General features: G+C 50.6%; 1 protein-coding gene across 5 annotated transcripts in view; it reads right to left on the bottom strand.

Annotated features, from left to right (window-relative positions):
- The window catches only part of LOC142575170 (uncharacterized), a 161196-nt gene that overhangs the window by 73585 nt on the left and 65496 nt on the right, over positions 1 to 22115 (bottom strand). For 3 of the 5 annotated variants that reach the window (XM_075684249.1, XM_075684250.1, XM_075684251.1), the window contains exons 2-3: positions 14649 to 14732; positions 7273 to 7335 (exon numbers count right to left, since the gene is read on the bottom strand). In XM_075684249.1, coding sequence (XP_075540364.1) covers positions 7273 to 7335; positions 14649 to 14732 — 147 coding nt within the window. The remainder of the gene's footprint in view (positions 1 to 7272; positions 7336 to 14648; positions 14733 to 22115) is intronic. The other 2 variants (XM_075684252.1, XM_075684253.1) reach the window with 1 other exon arrangement.

The raw sequence follows: 22115 nt of genomic DNA, 5'->3' as shown, positions 1-22115 counted from the left end.
GAAGTACACCAAGCGAATTAAGGGGGGATGACTAAGCGAATTAGACTAAGCGAATTAAGGGGGATGCGTACGTCACGTGTCCGCCTTTAATGCACCGGCACTTGGGCTTTTGCCTTCAAGTCGTCTGTCAGTTGTTGAAGATGGCGGTTGTGCTTCACACGTCCACGGCGTACGAGCAACGAAGTGTGATTCGTTTTCTATGGAGAACGGGGGGAACGGCCGTCGAAATGCACAGGGAAATGCAGTCCACGTATGGAGAAAGGTGTCTTGCTTTGAGAAGTGTGAGGTGGTGTGAGTTCGCAAAAGGCCGTGAAGACTTGCATGACAGTCAGCCGGACGAACTCTACCACAGGAGTATCTCCAATTTAGTGCTGCGATGGGACAAATGTCTGAACCGGCGTGGGGACTATGTGGAAACATAGTGTAAAGTATGCAGAATAGTACATACAAAGTCGTCCAATGCCGCTCCGTGCTGCCGGCGCTCCGCGGGGCGCCTCTGTCGGGCGCCGGAGAAACTATTGCGCAGGTGCAGTGAGAGCCGCAGGCGGGGCTTCGCGCGTCGTCTGCTACAGTGCGCCCTGTACTGCGTTGAAGTGGACTTCAAATTTGCACTGCCTCCGCAGAACGCCGATCGGAGAAACCTTTCTGAATAAACAAAAGACTGCTGAGAAGCCTATCAGCTGCTTTTATCCCGTTGCAGCAACCGTAGCAAAGTTTCCTGCGTGCCTGGTGAAGTTGAAACACACAAATAAGCATACCGGGGAGAAAATGCGCGCCGCGTAATATTCGAAGCTTTATACTTCTGCTGCAGCACTACGATCCGCCAATATTTTTAATTTTTGGCGTCTTGCTGAGTAGCTGGTAATAAGTGTTAGCAGACGACTGCTGTTGTCTGCTGAAATATCAGCCCAACGAAAATTAATTGGAGCGGAATAGTAATAGTGGAGGTGGAGCTACATTTTCAGTCTCCTATTTTACCTTCCCACAGATAGAGGTAGACGGCCAGGTAGACTCATCAGCGAATGAAAACAATCCCTAAGGTTTACCAGAACCTCAGTCATCAGCTTTGCATGGCTTTAAGTAGTTGCTGAGAGGATATTTATTAAGGCAATAGCGTTTAATTGTTCCTACTAGCGTCCGTCCGTTACATTTTAGGTCACGTGACCTTAATATCACGTGACATCACGGTGCAGCGGGTCGTGGTGTCACATGATCCCTCTGCCACGCTTGCGCCAGCATCTCTTCTCATCTGTCACGAAATGAATTCAAGCGCGGCAAATTCAACTCAGTGGAATCAGTCGCAAACGGCTTTCGCCTTCCCGCAGTTAATAAACATCTATGTGCCTCCAACGAATTTTACAGTTCACAGGTGGCCGCAGGAAAATATGCCGTACTGTGTTCCCACTAAGTTCAAAGTATGTGGCTGCATGGCGTATTGAAGCAGGACATGTTGAATTGGGTATGTGGAGAATGTGGACAATACTGAGGGCCTAGTAAACCTCAGGGATTGTTTTCAAACGCTGATGAGTCTACCTGGCCGTCTACCTCTATCTGTGGGAAGGTAAAATAGGAGACTGAAAATGTAGCTCCACCTCCACTATTACTATTCCGCTCCGATTAATTTTCGTTGCGCCGAGATTTCAGCAGACAACAGCAGTCGTCTGCTAACACTTATTACCAGCTACTCAGCAAGACGCCAAAAATTTTAAATATTGGCGGATCGTAGTGCTGCAGCAGTAGTACAAAGGTTCGAATATTACGCGGCGCGCATTTTCTCCCCGGTATGCTTATTTGTGTGTTTCAACTTCACCAGGCACGCAGGAAACTTTGCTACGGTTGCTGCAACGGGATAAAAGCAGCTGATAGGCTTCTCAGCAGTCTTTTGTTTATTCAGAAACGTTTCTCCGATCGGCGTTCTGCGGAGGCAGTGCAAATTTGAAGCCCACTTCAACGCAGTACAGGGCGCACTGTAGTAGACGACGCGCGAAGCCCCGCCTGCGGCTCTCACTGCACCTGCGCAATAGTTTCTCCGGCGCCCGACAGAGGCGCCCCGCGGAGCGCCGGCAGCACGGAGCGGCATTCTGATAAGAGTGGACGACCGTGTATATTTGTGATTGACTGCATGTGCCTTGTTTTGGCTAAGAAAAAATATGGGCAAAAGACTTTCTGATTCGCCCTCGTATGACGCTCTCATAGACGCAGTGGGTAGTAACACCACGCAACATGTGGTGGCGTGGAAAAGGGGTAAAACCGGCGGTTTCGAAAGACTATTTGCAATCGTTTTGTTGAATCGCTCTGTTAGGCCATTGACCGTGGGTGGCGCGCAGTAGCTGTACGGTGAGTACAGTGTTGTGAGGTACCGCTGGGCTGCAGGGTCTCTCGGAGCAGCTGTGCTGTGACCGCTGTGCCACGATCTGTGATGACGACAGCTTGGGCACGTGGCGGAGCACGATGTCTTTAATGATGAAGTTGGCCACACCGGAAGCAATTCCTCGCCGAACGACTTGGGTTTCACAGTACCGTGTCAAGTATTCGGTGGCGACAACAATCCAGCGGTGGTCAGCTGAAGACTTGGGGAAACGGCCCCAGTAAATCCGTGCCGGCCTGTTTAAAGAGTGCGTACGAGCTGGCGGAGACCGGCTGGTCTTGTGGGTGGAACGGTGCGTCTTCGGCAATCGCAGAAACTTCTGAGGTTGCGTTTCACGATTTTGGCAAGTTTTCATCAGTAGTATACTTCTGCTTGATCCTCGCCAAAGTACGCGTGAAACCGAGGTGTCCGGAAGATCGTTCGTCGTGGCACGCACGTAAAATGTCCTGACGGAGTGTAGCCGGAACAAAGAGCAAGTAAACCATTTCTGCGCTGGATGAAAGTTCCACTTAATTGAAGGGAACGTCAATGCGAAGAGGACAAGTGCAGCGAGTGGCATTCTTCGAGGTATTCAATAATAATAATAATATTTGGGGTTTTACGTGCCAAAACCACTTTCTGATTATGAGGCACGCCGTAGTGGAGGACTCCTGAAATTTTGACCACCTGGGGTTCTTTAACGTGCACCTAAATCTAAGCACACGGGTGTTTTCGCATTTCGCTCCCATCGAAATGCGGCCGCCGTGGCCGGGATTCGATCCCGCGATCTCGTGCTCAGCTCGAGGTATTCAATCAGTGTTCGCAGCTCAAAATCGCTGCGCAGCTGTTGAGCGACGTTGCGGGACGCAAGTGCAGAAAGGAAACCATACTAGTCCTCCTCAAGACCTTTTGAAGCGGTTTCGATGGTATAGCGGGAGGGACAATTGGCATCGGTGTGTTTCTCGCCGTACGTGCGCACAATCGCGACATCATACTCCTGTGACCCGAACACTCCATTTTGGGAGATGGGCGGAACAGTCATTGAGATTTGCTAGCCAGCGATAAAAATTGGGGCCGCTGACCACCACCACCACCATCAATAGAGACTAACCCCCGAATGCAGAGATGTAACTTGGATCGGGCTTGGACTTGACGAAGTCGGCCCGAAGCAAGAGGCGGACTTCAAAACGCCCAAGTCGGCTTTCGCGTTTCATAGACGCTCAAGCTGACTTGCTTCGTCAAGTCAAGTCTGTGCTTCAATGCAAAAGCAGGTTGCTCGTCTGTGTTCGAGGTTAACAATAAATTTATTAGCGTAAGGCAGGTTGTACAGCAAAAAAGTATGTATCTTTCCAAATTTCTACCAGGGCATAAGTGCTGAAGTATAGTTTGCGCAAATTTATTCCATCTGGCTACGTCCACCGCTGCGATGGGCAGTGTTGCTTGCGGAAAGCGCGCGTTCCCGGCGGGTTTAAGTGGTCTTCAAGTTTCGGTGTTTTGGCGCGCTTTTTGAGTTGCAGGTTTCGCCATTTTTTCAAGTCACTGCTACACTTTTAGGCGACAGTGTATTTGCGCGCAAATCAATTTTATGGTCACATTTATTTTGGTTTTAGCTTATCTTTAACTCAGAGGTCTTGTTGCGTGCTTGTATAACTGGCCGTAGAGAAGCGAACGAAATGGTTGGTTCGTATGGTGGTCCTTGAACGACTTTTGTTCTCGATTGCCGCAAGGCGTTCATGCGCCGCCTGGGCCGGCAACCGGATACAAGAGGCCGAGACGAGGCATACGGTCGGTTTCTGAGGGAGCTCGCGCGTCCCTTTTCGCCTATAGGCATTCCAGGAGGAAGGCGACGGCCCTTGTTCTGCTCGGGCTACGTGACCCTTTGAAGAAAAAGCCAACCTATTCGAACGCACTAGGCCGGAGTCACAAACAAGAAAAAAACAGCAACATGTGCTGCGAGCGAAGAGTACCGAGCGCCTCAGAGTCCCCTGTCTGGACCCATATGGGTGACAACAGCCGATAAAAAACAAAATAAATAAAATGACACGTGCAAACGATTTGTCTACTTCGCATGGAGGGCTTGTCGAGAACAACGAGAGGGAGAGTGTGGCACAGCCGTAGACATCGCAAATTGGCAGCGCATGTCGTCTGCTCGGAAAGTGTCATCTGTTAGGAAAACAAGTTGTGGGGCTCGCGCGACGGCCGCGCGCCGCATTTGGTACGAAATTGCTGTTCTGTCAACAGGCTTTGACACTGCAATGTCGCACTTACGTACGCTCTCCTCCCAAGAGAATGCACCGCAACGCAAGACGGCACCCCGTTTTACAGAAGACGAAAAGAGCCTGCTGACGACACTCGTGAACGACTACAAGCATATTGTGGAATGCAAGAAAACTGATGTCGCGTCGTTGACCAAGAAGAATCAGACATGGAAAGAAATAGCAAAACATTATAATGCCAACCACGGTATTACGCGGCGCGATCACCTGCAACTGAAAAAATGCTGGACCAACCTGAAGCAAAAGCGGAAAGAGGAAGCTGCGAAAGAAAAGGGAAAGCGCCACAAAACTGGTAAGCGCACATGTTCTGCATGTCTGGCTTATTTTGGGCTACTTTTTATTATGGTAATGACCATGTTTCATATTCGGTGGATGAGTGCGTGACAGTTCGGAATGCTGAGCGTAAAAATGGTCGTGAGCGCTAATAACTGGTGTTGGCACGTGTAGTCACAGGAGATGAGAACATACACTCGCAATCAATCTTTCCGTGACTGCGGGAAGCGCACCAGCATCGGGCGCAGGTGCTTCGCGATGAGCTGAGTCACCTTTCCAACTGCGCAGCACACTGTTGACTGAGGAATGCAGACCGGACCTCCGGTGACTGTTTGAAACATGCCAGCGCCGTAAAACATCACAGCCATCAGCAACTGCAGCATGGGAGGCACACAGGCGGTCCTCTGTTGTCCCCGCTTACCCGGATAGGAAACATAGCGAGAAGTCGCACGGCGTTCTTCGTGAATCTGTAGCGACCGAGGAATTGTTCGTCGTCGTACAGCTCCATCGGATTCCCTCAGTCACGTAGGGTGGGTCGCGGAATTTTCGGCAAGGGCTGCGCCTCTGAAAATGCTGTTTCCATGGCGTGGCAAGCAAACTCGAAAGCAGCTAACCTCCACATGACGTCCGTTCGGGAGGCTGCCATGTTGGAATAACACACGAAGTCAGTTTCAAGCTAGCCCGGGAGCAGACTTGAAACTTGAGCGGACTTCGACGCAGCCAAGTCGTTCGCAAGTCGTTCGCAAGATCAAGCACGATTTACGACGCGCGGCGAAGCTGTGTTGAGACTGCCAGAAGTCAAGTTCGAGCCAAGTTAGATCTCTGCATTCGGGGGTAAGAAAAAATATATGTTCTGGGATTTTACGGGTCGAAACCACGATGTGATTATGAGACAAGCCGAAGTGGGGGCTCCGAATTAATTTTGGCCACCTGGGAATCTTTAAAGCGCACCCCCCCTCCCCCCCATCAATAGAGCCCAGCGATATGCATTGTTGCATATGTTGTTATCGCGTTGTTCTCAAAGCTTAAGTGCGTTTAAAAGGAGCACTAGTTGCATCACTTTACACTTGGTGAAACAGTATTTAAAGAATTAATTTTGCACTTCTTTCGAACAATAAGGCTGGTTAATAGCGGACACAATGAAGCCTCAAGTTTCTCTCTTTTTTGTGTGTGTTTGATTTTGCACATGAACCACAGGCGCCACAGTACGGCTGTGATCGCTTCTAGTATTTCATGATATTTTCATTTGTTATGTACGACACTGTTTGTCCAGAGAAAGTTGTTATTCTGAGTCTTCGGGTTATTCGTAAACAGTTATCTAGCCCCCGCGAAGAAGCTGCCAAAATCCATGACATGTCACAGAGAGCTAGTGGGGAATTCCAGGTGGTATCATCACCTTCTATCGCGTATTCATAATTGCTAGACCTGCTAAGCCTTCGATCACAATAGGACTTGCTATTCGGGAAGAATGGCTTACCGATTCAACTCGGCTTAGAATTTTTCTTTTGTGCCTCTTAAAATCAATTGCAGAATTCACTACAGAGAACATCGCTGCCATCTTTGCATACAAACAACAGCCACAGTCGCAGCACGGCCGTGCTGTATTCCTTGTAACATTTACAGTTGTGCAAGGCAATATCATCTTGGAGTCTTGAAGAAAGATGTAAGAAACCACAATTTAACAAACATTTATAATGCAACAAATTATGTTATTTCGTTGAAGACAATCAACTTATTTTTCTTGGTTTGATTTGAAACCTCTTGATTCCTGTTGAGAATTAAAGAGGTCTCTGAAAAATCCGAACGCAAAATAGCATCCGAGGGAAAGAAAAAGCAATAATGGCAATAAGGCCGACATCACCGCACAACCTTGAATTTTTTGCAAATCTCCAGTTCTTAGCCTTCTTCTATGCCGTATCCTTCTTAGATCGGCCACGAGAGCGGTCTAACGTGTGCACTCTGCGAGATGTTACGGGCACTCAGACTCGTTTTCCTTATTACTGCTTTCCGCTGACAAGGCGCAAACGCATGACTACCAAGAAGAGAGGAGCGCAGCCGACGAATACGTTGTGCTCCTGGCCATTAGAGAGTTGGAGGACGCAAGTCCATTGCAGGCCTCTCGCGCTCTTTTGTGCTCGCCTTAATCTGTACGCCCGGTGGCTTGCATCCTCCAACGCTCGGGCACGGCTTGCGTCGCCTAACCTAAAATCTCTAATATCTTGATGTGGGCGACTCAGCCGCGATGATCGTGATCTTGTATTCAAAACTTACACAAATTAGCACTGTTTACTCCTTTTTTCAATCACATGTAAGGGAAGCAGAAAACAGTAACACGCTTGTTCATCAAGACAGGCAGAGGTCAAGGTCGCGACATACTCTCTTGCGACTGCAGCCGGTAGGCCAGGACGCCATCCTCTCGCACCAACCATTCCTTGCACACTGCAAACAGAAATCAGAATTGGCATAAGAGAGAGAGGAGAGGGGAATGCGAGCAAACAGCTAGGGATGTCCTGGAGTTGTGAGAAATGCTGACAGCCAGCCATACAAAGCGGCAAAAATGTGCACAACATAATTGCACAATAATCAGATATCAAGATAATACAGCAACGTTTTACTTGCTATAACTTTGCGTGTCTCGAGTGCACAGGCATTCCATTTCATCAATACGCGCCCGATACCAAAACGAAGCAGGGATGCCCACGACCACTAGCTTTTTCTCGTGAGTGCGCCGTCTAAAAAAGGCGCAGCTAAAGCGCAACGCCCAGCCCAGACCATTGTTGTATGAAACAATCTAGCATTCATCACAGCTGTCTGCTCGAGAGAGAGGCACAAAGTAGATGGCGCTGAGAACCGCGCTTGGTCGCTGTGTCCAGAGAGCAGGGCGCGCCGGACACACAAACGGTGTCGACACGCGGCCACATAATGTGCGCTCCTGGGTGGCGCACGCAGTTGATGACGGATGACCCTCCTCCGAATAAGAAAGAGCACGCGAGGAGGAGGCTGTCGGGAGCAGACAAAGAGCGAGAAACGGCGGCTCATTAAGGAGCCGACCTTCGAGTCGCTTGCGGGTTCACGCAGTGCAATGCTGCTGGCGACTGCCTCCTCTTTTGTTACCGCTCTCGTTCGCGACAAATTTCGATACGGATCTCGTGCCCAGATTTGGCCCCGATATAGCAAGCCTCACGACTACTGGATGTGACGACTGTTCGTCGTAATCGCGGTTAGTGCAATGACTCTCTTGGGCTGGAAAAAAAGCAACGCTCCCCACCAGTGCGAGGGCCGCCTGCGAGAGCAATGGCCGAAACGGGCTCGCACAGAAGCTCAGCTCGCAGAATGCGCGAGCACGCTCTTTCAGGCAACGCGCGGCGAAAACAATTACCGCGCCTTTTCCTTTTTTGTCTAACGACACTGACTGTACAGTACCCAACAGCCAATACCATCGCGCGCTCCGGCCTATGGGCGTCTTGCGCTAGAGTTTGAGGTATAGTAGTGGCGCCTGGCGGCGGCGCGCGAAACATCATCTGGGTAGTACCGGCTTGGGTAGTATTGAGCGCTGGCTGTGGCGAAGCACAATTCTAGCCCGAGTTTTGCGTCGATTCGCGCTTTTTTCTGCCCTGTTGCGAGTGTGAAAAAGCTCGCCGCTTCTCACAGACCACGCTGACCAGGATGCGAGCTCACCGTAGTCTATAGTTTAACGAAAACGGACTCTCCGTGAGACGTAATGCTGGAAGCTGAAGGAATCGGCGACACCGATCCGGAGAGACCTAGCTCAGCCTCGAAAAAGCGGCACCGTCGTTACTTCTGCGTCTTGGGCTGCCATGAACAAAAAGGCCTGAATCCCAACATCAGATTCTACCATTTTCTTTCAAGGCCTCACGAAGCGGAGCGTCGGGCGCGCTGGATAGCTGCAGTTCGTTGCGCTGGGTAAGCGAAACTTCGCGCCATGCTGACTGCTTCGCCTGTCTTGAAGCTTGCTTGATTATCTGCGTTCTAAAATTCGGTCTTTTGCACCTACAGTCCCGACGGCAAACCGACATAGCAGCAGGCATAGCTGGTGATTCACGATTCGAAACCTGGCCACAGCGACAATTAACAATTCGACCGGTGCGAAGTGGTGAATTCACCAGGTGTGTGCAAATGAGCACAGATGGTCGGGCTGATTCGGTGACAATTCACGACCCCATTACGAGCAACAAAGGTTAGAGAGTTAAATGTGCTCATCCTTGACCTCAAGCCAGCACGTTGAGGCAGCGCAGCAAGGTAGCAAGGATTGCAGCCCATCGATGTTCGAGCGCTATCATTAAAAGCTACATCAAGCGAGCAGCGCACGAGCTCGCGCTGCAGCGCGATTCGCACGTACGTTACTGCGAGCTCATATGCATTGCATCAGTTATTTATCAGTTGCTAAAGGGACAGAAGGCCGCTACTACAGTGCAGCATAACTACTTGTCTAGCGGCATGCAGTCAACAAAGATTGCAGGAGGCCTGCCGTTTCGCGGCATGTCGAAAGACCGCTGCTGTCGCGGCGCGTACGATCGTGCGCTCGAGCAGTTCAGTACACATGATGTCTGCTTATCGCTGCTGTGAATTCATTTATAGCAAACATTTCCTCGCGTTTGTGCGCCTGAATCTAGCAGCGTGCAAATGTTACCTGAAGTTCAACTTCGTACGCGACTCGCTTCACTTGCGATTGACACCGCGCTAAAACTTCGCCGCTTATTTCTTGAACGGCGTACACGTATTCGGCATTGCATAATTTATTTCCTTTACGCAGCGTGCCACCCCTGAAAAAATCTTCGGCGCCCAATATTCGCTGCAAGCCGTGGTACAACAAAACCGAAAGTGGCGGGTCCATATTGTAAACATGCTTTCCGAAGCAGACGACCGAGCTTGGTACTACCCAGTTCAGGACAGAGGGCGCTTTTTAGCACCATTTTTGCAGCGCCCCCTGGACAATGCAAGAGCCCCATAGTGGCTCTCATCTATAAAATTAAGCTACGCTCATATATGATCATGATCGCACAAACAGCGGAGGGATCACCGCGCAAGTACCTGATTTCCTAAGTGCAGTCAGGAATGTAGGCTGGACAGCTGAACAGGCGGAACTAGATGGTGATAAGGACAACCGCAGGCTAAAGAAAAAGGTGACGGCTGCTGAGTCAGCACAAGCGTGCATGGTCGATGGAGGAGCAGGTGCTGGGTTCTTAGATACGGGACCTTTTCCTGAGCCCCCTTCGAGTTCACCAGACCGCATCGAATCACGCCACAGCTAATTAAGGAGCGCAGAAGCACGTATACCACATTCCCGAGGCGCGGCACGTGCAAACAAATTGGCGGCCCCCACCTCGTACGCTGCATCTGGAGCTATTCACTGCTTGACTCTTCCCGAAAGTATAGCGAGAGCCTGGCACTGTTCCAGGTAAAGTGGGTCCCGAAGCAAGACGGCTGTAATGCACCGTGAAACCCTGGCAGCATCGCCCCCATCCGCCTATTGTGATGGCGCATTGCAAGCCGGGAAGGCAATACCGCAGAGAGAAGTAACTCCTCGGAAAATTGGGGCCCAAGGAGCGACCCTCTCCGCCGGGTGTGACACAATCGCACGGGCGCCTACCATTCGCCGAAAATGACTACACCTGAGCGGGTTCCCCGATTGGCCGAACGTGACGTGACTTCGAGACCCCGAAGGGCTTAAAAGCCAAGAGACGGTGAGCATTCCTAGAGCATACCTTGATTCATCTCTTTCGAGCTTCTTGCCACAGGCCGAAGCGTCCGAGTTGCTGCCGGCCCGTAATGACTCTATGACTGTTAATTTCTTGGTCGTCTCACTGTGAATAATGTAAATATACCTTCAAGTTTTCATCCCAAAGTCCTCCTCAACTCTTACAGGGTGTGCCGACTGATCCGTCTGGAGCGTAGTTCGCCACTTCTCCGCATCATGACGGAAAAGTGACGCTGCGCTCAGTACAACAGTAAAGACACTGGAACCTGACTTTATACCACGTGCTTTATACAATGGTAGGGTGTCTCGCAAAGCTTTAGTGTCTCGTGTCGGCGCCGCCTCCAACGGTTCTTAGCGGCGCATGTCATCTGATACTTGTGCCAGACGGCGTGAAACAAATAAACTATGCAGAGTAAAAACTGTCATCTGTAGCCGTCGGTTTGTGCAATGGGTATAGAAACGCATCTCTGCCATGGAGCTGACGCGCTGGGGTTTTGAATGCATCGTGGCGCGACATGGCGGCGGTTAAGGAAGTTGGCTGGGTACACTCTTAGGCAAAGTTACACGCTTTGGCTTGCCCCTTCTGCCACACAACGATGATCGTTATCTGCCCTGCTGCGTTTCCTTTCTTTAACGCTGCGAGCCCGGTACTTTCCAGTAACGAACGGCACGCGCGTTATCAGCAGAGAACAGTTTACACCCTTTGGAGTAACCCTTCTGATAACGCGTGTGCCGTTCGTTACTGGAAAGTTCCGGGCTCGCAGCGTTAAAGAAAGGAAACGCATCAAGGCAGATAACGATTATTGTTGTGTGGCAGAAGGGGCAAGCCAAAGGATGTAACGTTGCCTAAGAGTGTAGTAGGGAAAATACGCCGTCCCGTAGAGTAACACGAGTCTCGCTCGTTTTGTGCGCATATCTCGCACTCGAAGAGTGTTCGACACGTACGTAGGGCGTTGTGCGCTACCGAATGCAGCACGGGTCATTGAATGCGGGCGCTCTTTGTCCGACAAACCGTGCTGAAGGCGGGCGGAGCCGGCGAGTATACGCCAGAGTGCGCTGAGGCGTGCTGTGCCCAAGCGTCGTCGCCGCCGTTATTGATGCGTGGTGAATTGTCATGAGGGTCGTGGGCCTGACACGGTGGAATTTTTAACACACTGTGCGACGATTTGGTCGCAGAGACAAAATTGGCTGGGTAGTATACAAGCCGCAGCTCTCCGCATTAAGCCACGCTGTCAGCGGGCTGTATACGGCCGGTCTCGCTTGATTTGTGTGTGTGCTCAGGGTTCATTTTTCCTGCTTTATTTTGGTGTTCAGCTATCGGAAAAAGCACCTGCGTTCGCTGTGAGTAGCCTGTGGATCATCTCATCGAAAGTGCTTAGCCATGAAAATTTTTAATTTAATTTTAGCTTAACCATGAAAAACACAGTCGTCTCTATGGGTGCGCGCGGATGACTTCTTTTTATTATAAAACTGTCACGCACAGGAATTTACAGGACCTAAAGCAATTTCTTATGGTGAAGCGGCCCACCTAATTAAGCGAAAGTTCATATAGAGCCGTTGAAACTGTTTCAGAACGGGTTGCTGAGAGAACAAGCGAAAGATAATGGATTGACTGACGTGGCAAAGTCAGTTGCGGCAATAATATATACGGATAGGGAAGTGTACATAAAAAGGGGTGTTTAAACAGCCTTTGACACACACATTATATACGTTACTGTAAACAAATGAACGATAACAAACGAAACTGTTGCTGCGGCTGCATCGTTCTTCCTCCGAAAAAGAAAATAGCCATTGCGCGTCAGCCAGCGCTAAGGACACAGACACTCCACAGTATTTACTGATTGCCATGTCTTGAAATGCGCCTTTGCGTCATAAGCATGCATGTGGCCGGCAGACTCAGTGTCAACACATATCAGAGCCGCTCAAGTTGAGTCACGGTGCCAACGCCAGCAGATTATTGCATTAGTTTCACTAGTTCATTGTTATTGGGCCCCGGTTCTGAGTTGGTGCACGTGCTTAAACGAAACACACTGCAGCAGTCTGCCGCTGCAGCTTGGCATCGCACTACTTGCACAGCACACGCACTGAAAGCGGCCGCGCACCGGAACGGCGTTCGGGACTTTTCGTGCGCAGTGCACGCATTCGGCACAGCGCTTTGCTTCCTTGGCGACGGAAGGCGCGCTACAATGGCTCCCGTGCACGGAATTCTCCAAAATTCCCATCGCAGCGCGGCTGAGATGAGCAGATCTACTGTGACGTCGTGCATTCAAAAGCAGGGCATAGCGTTTTGTGCTACCAGAAACCTACAGGCGCGGCATAGAGGGCTCTGCTGACCGGCGTTTCCTAATTAGCGTTTCCGCAGCGTCGCCTAGGCAGCCCATCAGGCCCATTGCGAGTTTGCAAGTTGCTAAAGTATGTTGGAGCTTCTACCACGAAAATGTTAACGGCATGTTTTAACGGAAGCTCATCTCCGATGGCGAATATGCGGAGTCCGTGCCCAATAGTGGCGGTATTTCAGCGTCAGAGAAGATGAACAAGCACACTTATTTCTTCGCCCTGAACTATAAATCACGGGGGGCCTAAGCGGCATCGTTCTCAGCGCCAACAAGAGCAGCAGCGGACACCGCTTCTGGGCGAAGAACGCTTTGAGGAACAGTTCCCCAAGCACGATTTCACCCGCGTTGTCGACAAAGAAAAGTTTACCAAATATGCAATAATATGGTGCTCCCGCTCATCCCTACAATATGATGCCCGAGAAAATAAGAGCGAGCATTATTTGGGACTGTGATCACACAACGTGATTATGACCGCGAACCCTCGGAGAGATCAGAGCAACAAGCTGCGAATGAACCCTGCGCAAATTACGACGTCAACATTTCTGTGCAGGCGCTTGTAGATCTTGCCATTGCGTACGTGTTGAATCAGGCTCGGTCACTGGATCTGGAAGTCGAAGGTTCCACGGTTGCCGCATTTTATCTGAGCGAAATTAGTTTTTAATATCGCACTCAATAAAGTTCTATTGAAAGCGTGTAAATTTATGTGCAAGGAACCAACGGCTGCACCCCATAACTCTGCAGTAAGAGTAAGTTCGCTTGCTCCTAAATATTACCAGCTACGGCGTAAGTAGTTCTAAGGCTATATTACTAAGCTTTCGGAAGCGCGAGCGACAATAAGACTTAATTACACGGGAGCTAAAAATTCAGCACCAAGTGCAACATCCTTGCTCCAAAGGGAGTTCGTAGCCGCCGTGACAGCTCAGAGGTTATCGTTGTGCACGTTGCTGGTGATGAGGTCGTGGGTTCGTTTATATGCCACAGTGGCCGCGTTCTCATTGTAATCGTAACACAAAACGCTCGTGTACTTAGGTTTAGGCCCACTTTAACGACTATAAGCACTATAACGTGCAAAAAGTATTCCCGAATGCCCCACTCCGGCGTCTCTCATAGCTGGCCCTTGTGCTTCTGGACGTTGAAACATTGATTCAAACGATACTCGGCTGCACGAAATTTACGGAAAAACTACTCACTAGTTCACAGCCTAAAACATCAAAATAACTCCGCACTCGTTCAAAACCGCTAAAAGTGTGAGGTTCTTGCATAGAAGCTCAAAGAAATAGCTCCAGCACTTCGTGTTTTCTGACAATAGCACAATTACCCATACAACTTTGCTTGCACTTCACAGAATGGTATTTGAAGCGTACATCATGGCTGAATTCAGCGGCAGCGATATCCTCAAACACGCATTTTGTCTTCGCTGCGTACGTATGGACGACGCGCGCAGGAGAACCGGCTCCACTGACTGCAGCGCCATTATTGCGTCATGATGCGGAGAAGCGGTGAACAGCGCTCGTTCGGCACACCTACCACCCCTCTAGCCACCATAGTGTACGGAAAATCCGCAGCCACATTTGAAGCATGTAATGATTCCAAATAAGCTGTACGAATAAAGCACGTGCGGAACAAGTGTTGTTCCTGTCTTCACTTCACCCAAGTCAAAGCTTCCTTGAATCCTGAACGAAAATGAATGTCCTTACATGACTGCTCCGGACACGGAGTCTTGACTGGAATAAAGTTTTCTCTCCCTCTTTCCAACTTGTCCGCCTTCCCCCATTCTGTTCCTACAGCAGGCAAACAAGGCAGCATATACACAAGGCATAATAAGTCACAATGCATAAAAAGCCTAATGGGACGGAAAACGCATACGAGTTAAGAACTACACAAGCAACAAGAAAAAATTATGCGTGGCTCTGCTATCGCAAACACCAGAGACCAGTGGAGATTGGACAAGGCAGTGCCAAACCGCACACTTAGTCTAACTTAGGCTTAGGCACACTTAGGCTTTTAGGCCCCCGGCTCCGCTGGTCTCTGGTGTTTGTGATAGCAGAGCCATGGATGGATGGATGGATGGATGGATGGATGGGTGGATGGGTGGATGGGTGGGTGGGTGGGTGGGTGGGTGGGTGGGTGGGTGGGTGGATGGATGGATGGATGGATGGATGGATGGATGGATGGATGGATGGATTGGAATTGGAATTGGATGGATTGGAATTGGATGGATTGGAATTGGATTGGATTGGATTGGATTGATGGATGGATGGATGGATGGATGGATGGATACAACTTTCTTGTACGTCCGGCAAAGTTTAACGCGACCCGGGCTCAGGTCTCCCACGAGGGAACGTCAAGGCCCTGCCTCAACGCCGCCTCATGGGCTTGCTGGACTGCCCACGTCTGGATTCCCAGGTCTGAGCTGCACAGAGCGGCGGCCCACCTCGATGACAGGATCTCCGGAGTAACTGCCATCCCTCGTATAACTACATCGCACTCCCACAGCATGCGTTTAAGTGTTGCTGGTCCTTCCTGGTACAATTTGCACGTGTCGTCCTGATGTTTATCTGGGAAGATACGTTTCAGACGGAATAGATTAGGGAAGGTGTACGTCTGGAGTTGTCTCCAGGCGACAACTTGCCACCTGCTCAATTTGGAACTCGGCGGTGGGTATATCGTTCTGGCGTTCAAATATGCACTGTTTATGTCATTGTATCTGGTGAGCCTGTCCCGTTCTGCTCGAGAAGCGTTCGCTATCGTGCGAGAGGCGTTGCCCTGTTCGGCGCGGCGGGTCATGTCTCGCGCCGTCCGGTGCGCCGTCTTAGGTTCGGGAGCGCGTCGCCTTCCGTGGTGACGTGCGCGGGGAACCATGTGATCCTCGAGCTCGCGGTTTTGGATCTGCCCGCTTTGGCCAGAATGGACAGGGCTTCCTTGGAAATTCTACCTTTGGCGTAATTCTTTACTGCCGTTTGCGAGTCACTTAGTACGACTTCGCATTCCTGTTCTGTGAGGGCCAGCGCAATCGCTACTTCCTCCGCTATTTCCGAGTGTTTGGAGCCACGCATATTTTTTTTTCCACTGCGAGAAAGAGGACCGCCGAAGCGAGCGAGCGCGTTTTTATCGGAAAGCAATGGCGTCATACCACCTGTGTGTCCGCAGTGCCGCTCCTTCTTCTTCGCTAAGTTTCTACCATCCTCGCTGCGTCGCTATGCTGCACGATGCTATTCTTAAGCTGGAACCGCATGGCGCGTTTTTCGCGAGCGAAAAACGCGACTCGCGGCAAACGCCCGCGTTGCCGCCGACGCGCGAGCACCCGCACGAAAAAAGGGTGCGGCGCTTTCGCGTCGCGTTTTCCGGGTTGCCAGACAACATAACTCCCAACGACATGAATTGCCTCTGTTACCGCATATATAATATGCCCTTAAGCTTACAGAACACTCCAATAAATATAATCTTAGTGTAATTAGACAGCGACATTTTTGTCCGAAGTGTATTTATCAAGCTTAATTTCAAGCAGCAAGATTGTGTGCGAAACTGCGACTATGTACCTTCCGCATGCTGAGAGGCCGCTGCTTGTTTGCAACTTCACATGGAAAATGGAGTGTCGGCCGCTTACTACCGAGCAGAAGAGGCGATTGCTACTATTAAGGGATATGCTGAGGGCATCTGCTATACCGTCTACGCTGATGGTATCTGCTATAGCTCGCCATGCCTGGTCACGTTTGATGTTGTTCTTGTAATTGCGGTCGCGTACGTCCCACAGGACGCGACGCTTCTCCACTTCAGTTATTACGACCTCGTTGAAGGTTGCTTTGTCCATTTTAGGTGAACACGATGCGCGAACGAAATCACTGTGGCACGTGCTTTCTATGACGCACGCGCCAGTTCTGCCGAGAAAAAAAAATTGCGCCAGAGAGGTTCCGTCGAGATGCGCAGAGAGCAGGGCCATCTGGTGGCAAAACCAAAAACCGAAATTCCACGTGACCAAATGCCACGTGACTTACCTGAACTCTGATTGGCGGACGCGCCGCGCGACGCGTTTTTTTTTTCTACTCTGAGCAGCAGCACGCGACGGCGCGATTTCGTGACGGATCATGCTGGGCACGCGTCAATATAGTGACGCGCGCGTCCCACCATCTGCGCGTCAATCGCGCCATGCGGTTCCGCCTTTATACTCTGCTTTCACTATCTCTCAGTTCTCTCTCCCCCAGCTCGTCGAAACTGCGGACGTCAAGAGAAACACAGCGAGGTTCTAACAGCTCCACTGTAAAACTTGCTGGATGAAAGACAACACGGAGTGCTATATTGCTGGGACGGATGTGCGGTTTATTGCGTTCGTAGTGCACGCGGCTGAGTGCAAGCACATGTACAACTCATCCAACATTATTTGTCTTTAGCACTGCTGTTGCATTTGCTAGACCTGCCTCTGGGAGCTGTTGATTGCCGCGCAACTATCTCGACCCATTTCTCGCACTGTGGCGATCGGGAGAAGCAATTGGTAAAAAAAAAAAAAAAAAACCTTCAGGGCTGCAGCAAAATGTTCTTCTTGCTAAAGGAAAGCTAAGCGACTTGCCGGCGTGCGTTCGCATGGCTACGTCCGCCTGTGGCTAACAACCTGCTGGACCGTACCTATTATAACAATAATAGTTATTAAAAGGGGGGCAATAGCATTATTTTCTCCGGGAGGCGCGAGCAATAGCTCGTTACGCTGCCGCTTTAAACATGCAGGGCTGACAGAATAAGAAGTATCGGCTTCCGCTTGTTCCACATGAAAACAATCTGGCCACTGCAGAGCGCAAAACACGGAGATAAAGCGAAAACACTGCAGCATTCGCGGGCTAGCGAGGAAAGAAAAGTTGCCGGTTCATTTACAAGAGAAGAAGTGAAGAAGACGCATAAAAAAAAATGCACACGGCAAGCTTTGGATGGGACCCAGCTCCCGGATTCTATCGATCTGAATACAGGGAAAAACGTATGCGACTGGCCAAGAGCGGAGCCAAATAGCCCCCCGAAGGCCAAGCACGCGAAATTATAGCGTGATAATAATAAAAGGTTTAGGTTTACGCCGCAAAGTAATGGTCCAAGTCACTTGAATCGCGAACAGTGCTCCCGGTAGGACACACAAAAGCTGATACGCGCAGGTGGTTCGTGTGCAGCCCCGGGCGCGCCACGTATCTGCAATGACTGGCGCACGCATATACGGTACACACGCCGCGGGCACTCCAGTAGCACACGGCGCCGTCAGCAGCAGCAGCCGCGCGTGGCGGTCCGCTTGGCAACGAGGCCGCCTCGGGCGACCGCGGCCGGAGAGCGAACGGCTGCACGGGCCGTCCGGACCAACTTGCAGGCACTCGGCCGAATCGTACGCGCAGTGTGCATCGGCGCCGGCGAAGTGGCACTTCTGCTGCCTCTGCCAGAGGGCCGGAGACCACAAGAAACCGGGTTTGATCGTGCTGTGCATACATATAATATTAATGCCGGTACGGTACCACATGGTATGCTAAGGTAAGAGACTGGTTGCTGGATCAGGCCAGTTGGTATATTGACACGTGTACTTATCTTTATCGGGCGACCACATTTCACCGCATAACAAATGTTATCGCACAGCGCGGGACGCGCCTACATGTATCCCAAGTTTCTGGAAAGTTATCAATGCTTCTATGCGCTGTCTGTTGTCGCCGAACTTTGTGTTATCTGATTTCATGGCGTGACGCGAATGGTGTAGAACTTTGTGGAAGGCACGCGGGTCCCAACGATTAGTCTGGAACATTCGACGACTGCTCTATAAAAGCCGACGCGCTTGACCCACTGATCAGATTTTCGACGATCGCCGACCGTGTTCGCCGCTATCGTTGTGCTATAAGCGTAGCCTGTTTTTGTGGGTACAGGTTCGCCCAATAAAAGTTAGTTTTGTCTTTCACAGTATTGCCGTATTGCTACTGTGTTCTTCAACGTCCCCACCTCGTGACAATATCATACTTGCTGATAGATGGCGCAATAATCCACACAACACTAGGACACCCCGATACAGCGCGGGAGGCTGTGCATACATCGAGGCACTCGCACTAAATAACACTAAAAAGGTGGCACGCACACAGAGCACTAACTTACCCCTGTTGCAAGTTAGCGCTGTGCGTGTACTCTATACGTGCCTTTTAAGACCGCGTTTCACCCCGCTGGGCGTGAAAAAGAAGTGCGGAAACCACCGAAGCTAATTGTCGGAAGTGCAAACAAAACTTGTAATATTTGTTTACCATATATACACGGTTCCCGCACGGCTGCACAGACGCGTGGCTGCACGTGAACTTCGTCACGAACGTGCGTAGTGCTACACAGACGCCGGGCGCGTCCTTTCTGCCGCCACTCCGCGGAAAAGCAATCTGCCGCAGCCAAGCGGACTGCAGCGTTGCCAACAAGCCCGGACGAGCCAGGCAGACAAGAGTGCCAAGTGTCTTATTAAAGGATGCAGACTAAATTATGTATTGTCGGAGCAGTGTCTGGGGATAAACTTTTCTACAGAAGCCCGTATGCAGCACGGTCGGGAAGAATCATGAAAGTAACAAAGGGCGCCGACCACTCAAGAAAGCACGTAAACAAGGCTCCCGCCAGGGGAGCGCAAATACTTTTCTATTAATATTCGTCTGTAGTCAGGGTGCTTTATTACCTATTTCCAAAGTGTCTGACTATCGCTGAGAAAGCGATAGCATTTCAGCATCACGGTACATAACGATACAATTCATCCATTTGTATACCGTATAGTAGAGCACCGATGTACTCATCTTCCCAATATCAAAATTTGCATGCGGTTCGTGAATAGTGCTTAATTGATCCCTGGCCCTAGCGGTTGCCTTTAATTCCAAAACTTAATTTACATAACTGAAGAAAGGATTTAATATTAAGAGAATTAGTAGAATTATACATATTATTTCGGACAACTCAATGCAGTTGCGGCAGTAGTGGCACAGCGCCCGCGTCAGAGCCATGGGGTTCTTCACGTTGGTGAAGTTTCGAGGTCAGAGAGATTCAGGAATGTGAGTGGGGCACGCAAAAGAGATGCTTCGCATTTAAACATATCTTGTTGGCGAACTTGAGTGACAACAGAACGTCAGTATAAGCGCAGAATATCTTTTTTTGTTTAACGCAAGCCACCGTAGAAACGGCATATACGAGTGCGAGATATGGTCGTTCCCGCAAGCAGGCGAGCTGCCCAGCAGTATGCTCCGCCCGTCGGCCGGCTGGACGCCGGCAAAACGGGGACGCGCCGAGAGCAACCACAGAGGCGGCGTGCCGTGCGTACCCGGCTGCCGCTCGGACACGACAGCTCCGGAGGACGGCATTCCTTTCGGGTTCGCTCACGCGCACATTTCGACCGGCCACACCAGCGACACGCATAAACGGACAAGTGTACTCGGAAGCGATCAGTCGGGCGAGGCTACTCTTATTCGATACGGCGGTGGGTAAAGCTGGGCTGTGCCACCAGCCTGTTTCAATGGAAATGCTCACCATCATCAGCAGCAGCAAGATCGGTATACGAGGCGATTCCGGTGAGACCCTGTCGATGGCCCTGCAGAGGACTATTCGCGCATTCAAACCGAAGGCCGAGTTGAAAGCGACCAAAGGCACGCACACATCAAGCAGCACGTTGAGCTTTGGGTTACAAATGCGTAGGCTGCAAGCGTAGATCGTTCGATCTCTGTGGATTAAAACGAGGCTGTCTGTGGAATCAGTCAATGGAGTCCGGTGAGTTGGCCCAGTTATTAGAGATGAAACTACTTTAGCTGCCATCTTAAGGAAAAAATGCGACATCTCAAATAAAACAAGAAACGAGATAAATACATAAAATGGCACCTAAAGAAATTGCTCCAAAGTGCATGCAGATCGAGCCTAGCTGCCTCACTCAATGCACCAGAAAGGAGCTTAAAATAGCGCACCAAGAAGCCGCTTTCTCGACGACAGAACAGAAGTGGATAACGAGCCCGTTAGGACAAGCCGACGAACACGAGAAGCCAAAATGGCCGAGGAGGAGGAAGGGATGGCGGCAAACAAAGGCGCGGCCGAAGCTTCCTTCGTCGCGCAGCGAGGGAAGAAGCAGCGTCCTCCAATGCAGCGGAGTGCACGCGGCCATCAGTGGCGGATGCCGCAGGCGGTGGCCGCCGTTGCGCAATCCTTCGGGGGTGACGAGCCAAGTGGCGTGGCACAAAGAACGCCACCACCCGACACAATGTGCACACTGCGCACACGCGGATACCGCGAGGCAGTGGCCGACACTGCAGAATGCGACTGGCGCATCTCCATTTCAGGGTGACATCCACAGATCTCGTCAACCAGGAGAAACCATTTATTAACGCGACAGTGTTAAGGAGCTGGTGTCGCAGAAAAGCCGGTCTCGGCAGCGTTGGCCGTGAGCGAGAAAACCCGGAAGGCAATTCATAAATAAAAACTTGCAGGATGGGCAGGCTGGGTGGGAACCGAACCAGGGTCTCCCGAGTGTGAGACGGAGACGCTACCACTCAGCCATGAGTTCAATGGTTCAAAAACGGGACAAAAGCGCCTCTAGTAAATGCGGTGTTGCCTTAGAAACGTGCCGTAGAAAGTTATACTGCGGTGTATATTCGGTAATTATGAGCATGTAAATTACACAAGTTGCAGTTAAATGAGTAGCGAAGTACGTTTCCGCTACATTTCTTCTGCACTTGGCGCACACGCACAGCCATCTTGCGGCAAAAACAGAAGACTCCCTTCTCGCAATGCACGGCGCTGCCCCGACAGGTGGTGCACCACTCGCCCGCTTCTCACGGGAAGGCTACAAATGAAGCTGTGCAGGGTGATATGGGCTGGACTAGTTTTGAAGTGAGGGAAGCTCGCAGTAAAATTGAGTATGACGAACGGCTGAGGAATATGGAAGAAAGTAAATGGGATGGGAGAGTGTTCAGGTATCTGTACAGGAAAAACATTGATTCACAGTGGAGGAAAAGAACTAGGGAGCTTACCAGCAAGTATGCGGCCTGTAGGTGGGCAACACAGCAACAAAGAAGGTCAAGCGGAAAGTCAGAGAGGCTGAAATAATCTCATGGGTGGCGGCAATGGAAAAGAAACCTGCCATGAGTAACTACTTAAGAGGAAAAAGCGAAATCAGGAAAGATCCGAGATCGGGATGCCTTAGAAGACGCACC

This window comes from Dermacentor variabilis, chromosome 3, assembly GCF_050947875.1.
Source record: "Dermacentor variabilis isolate Ectoservices chromosome 3, ASM5094787v1, whole genome shotgun sequence".
Lineage (NCBI taxonomy): Eukaryota > Metazoa > Arthropoda > Arachnida > Ixodida > Ixodidae > Dermacentor > Dermacentor variabilis.
This window is presented reverse-complemented; position numbering and strand designations above follow the sequence as displayed.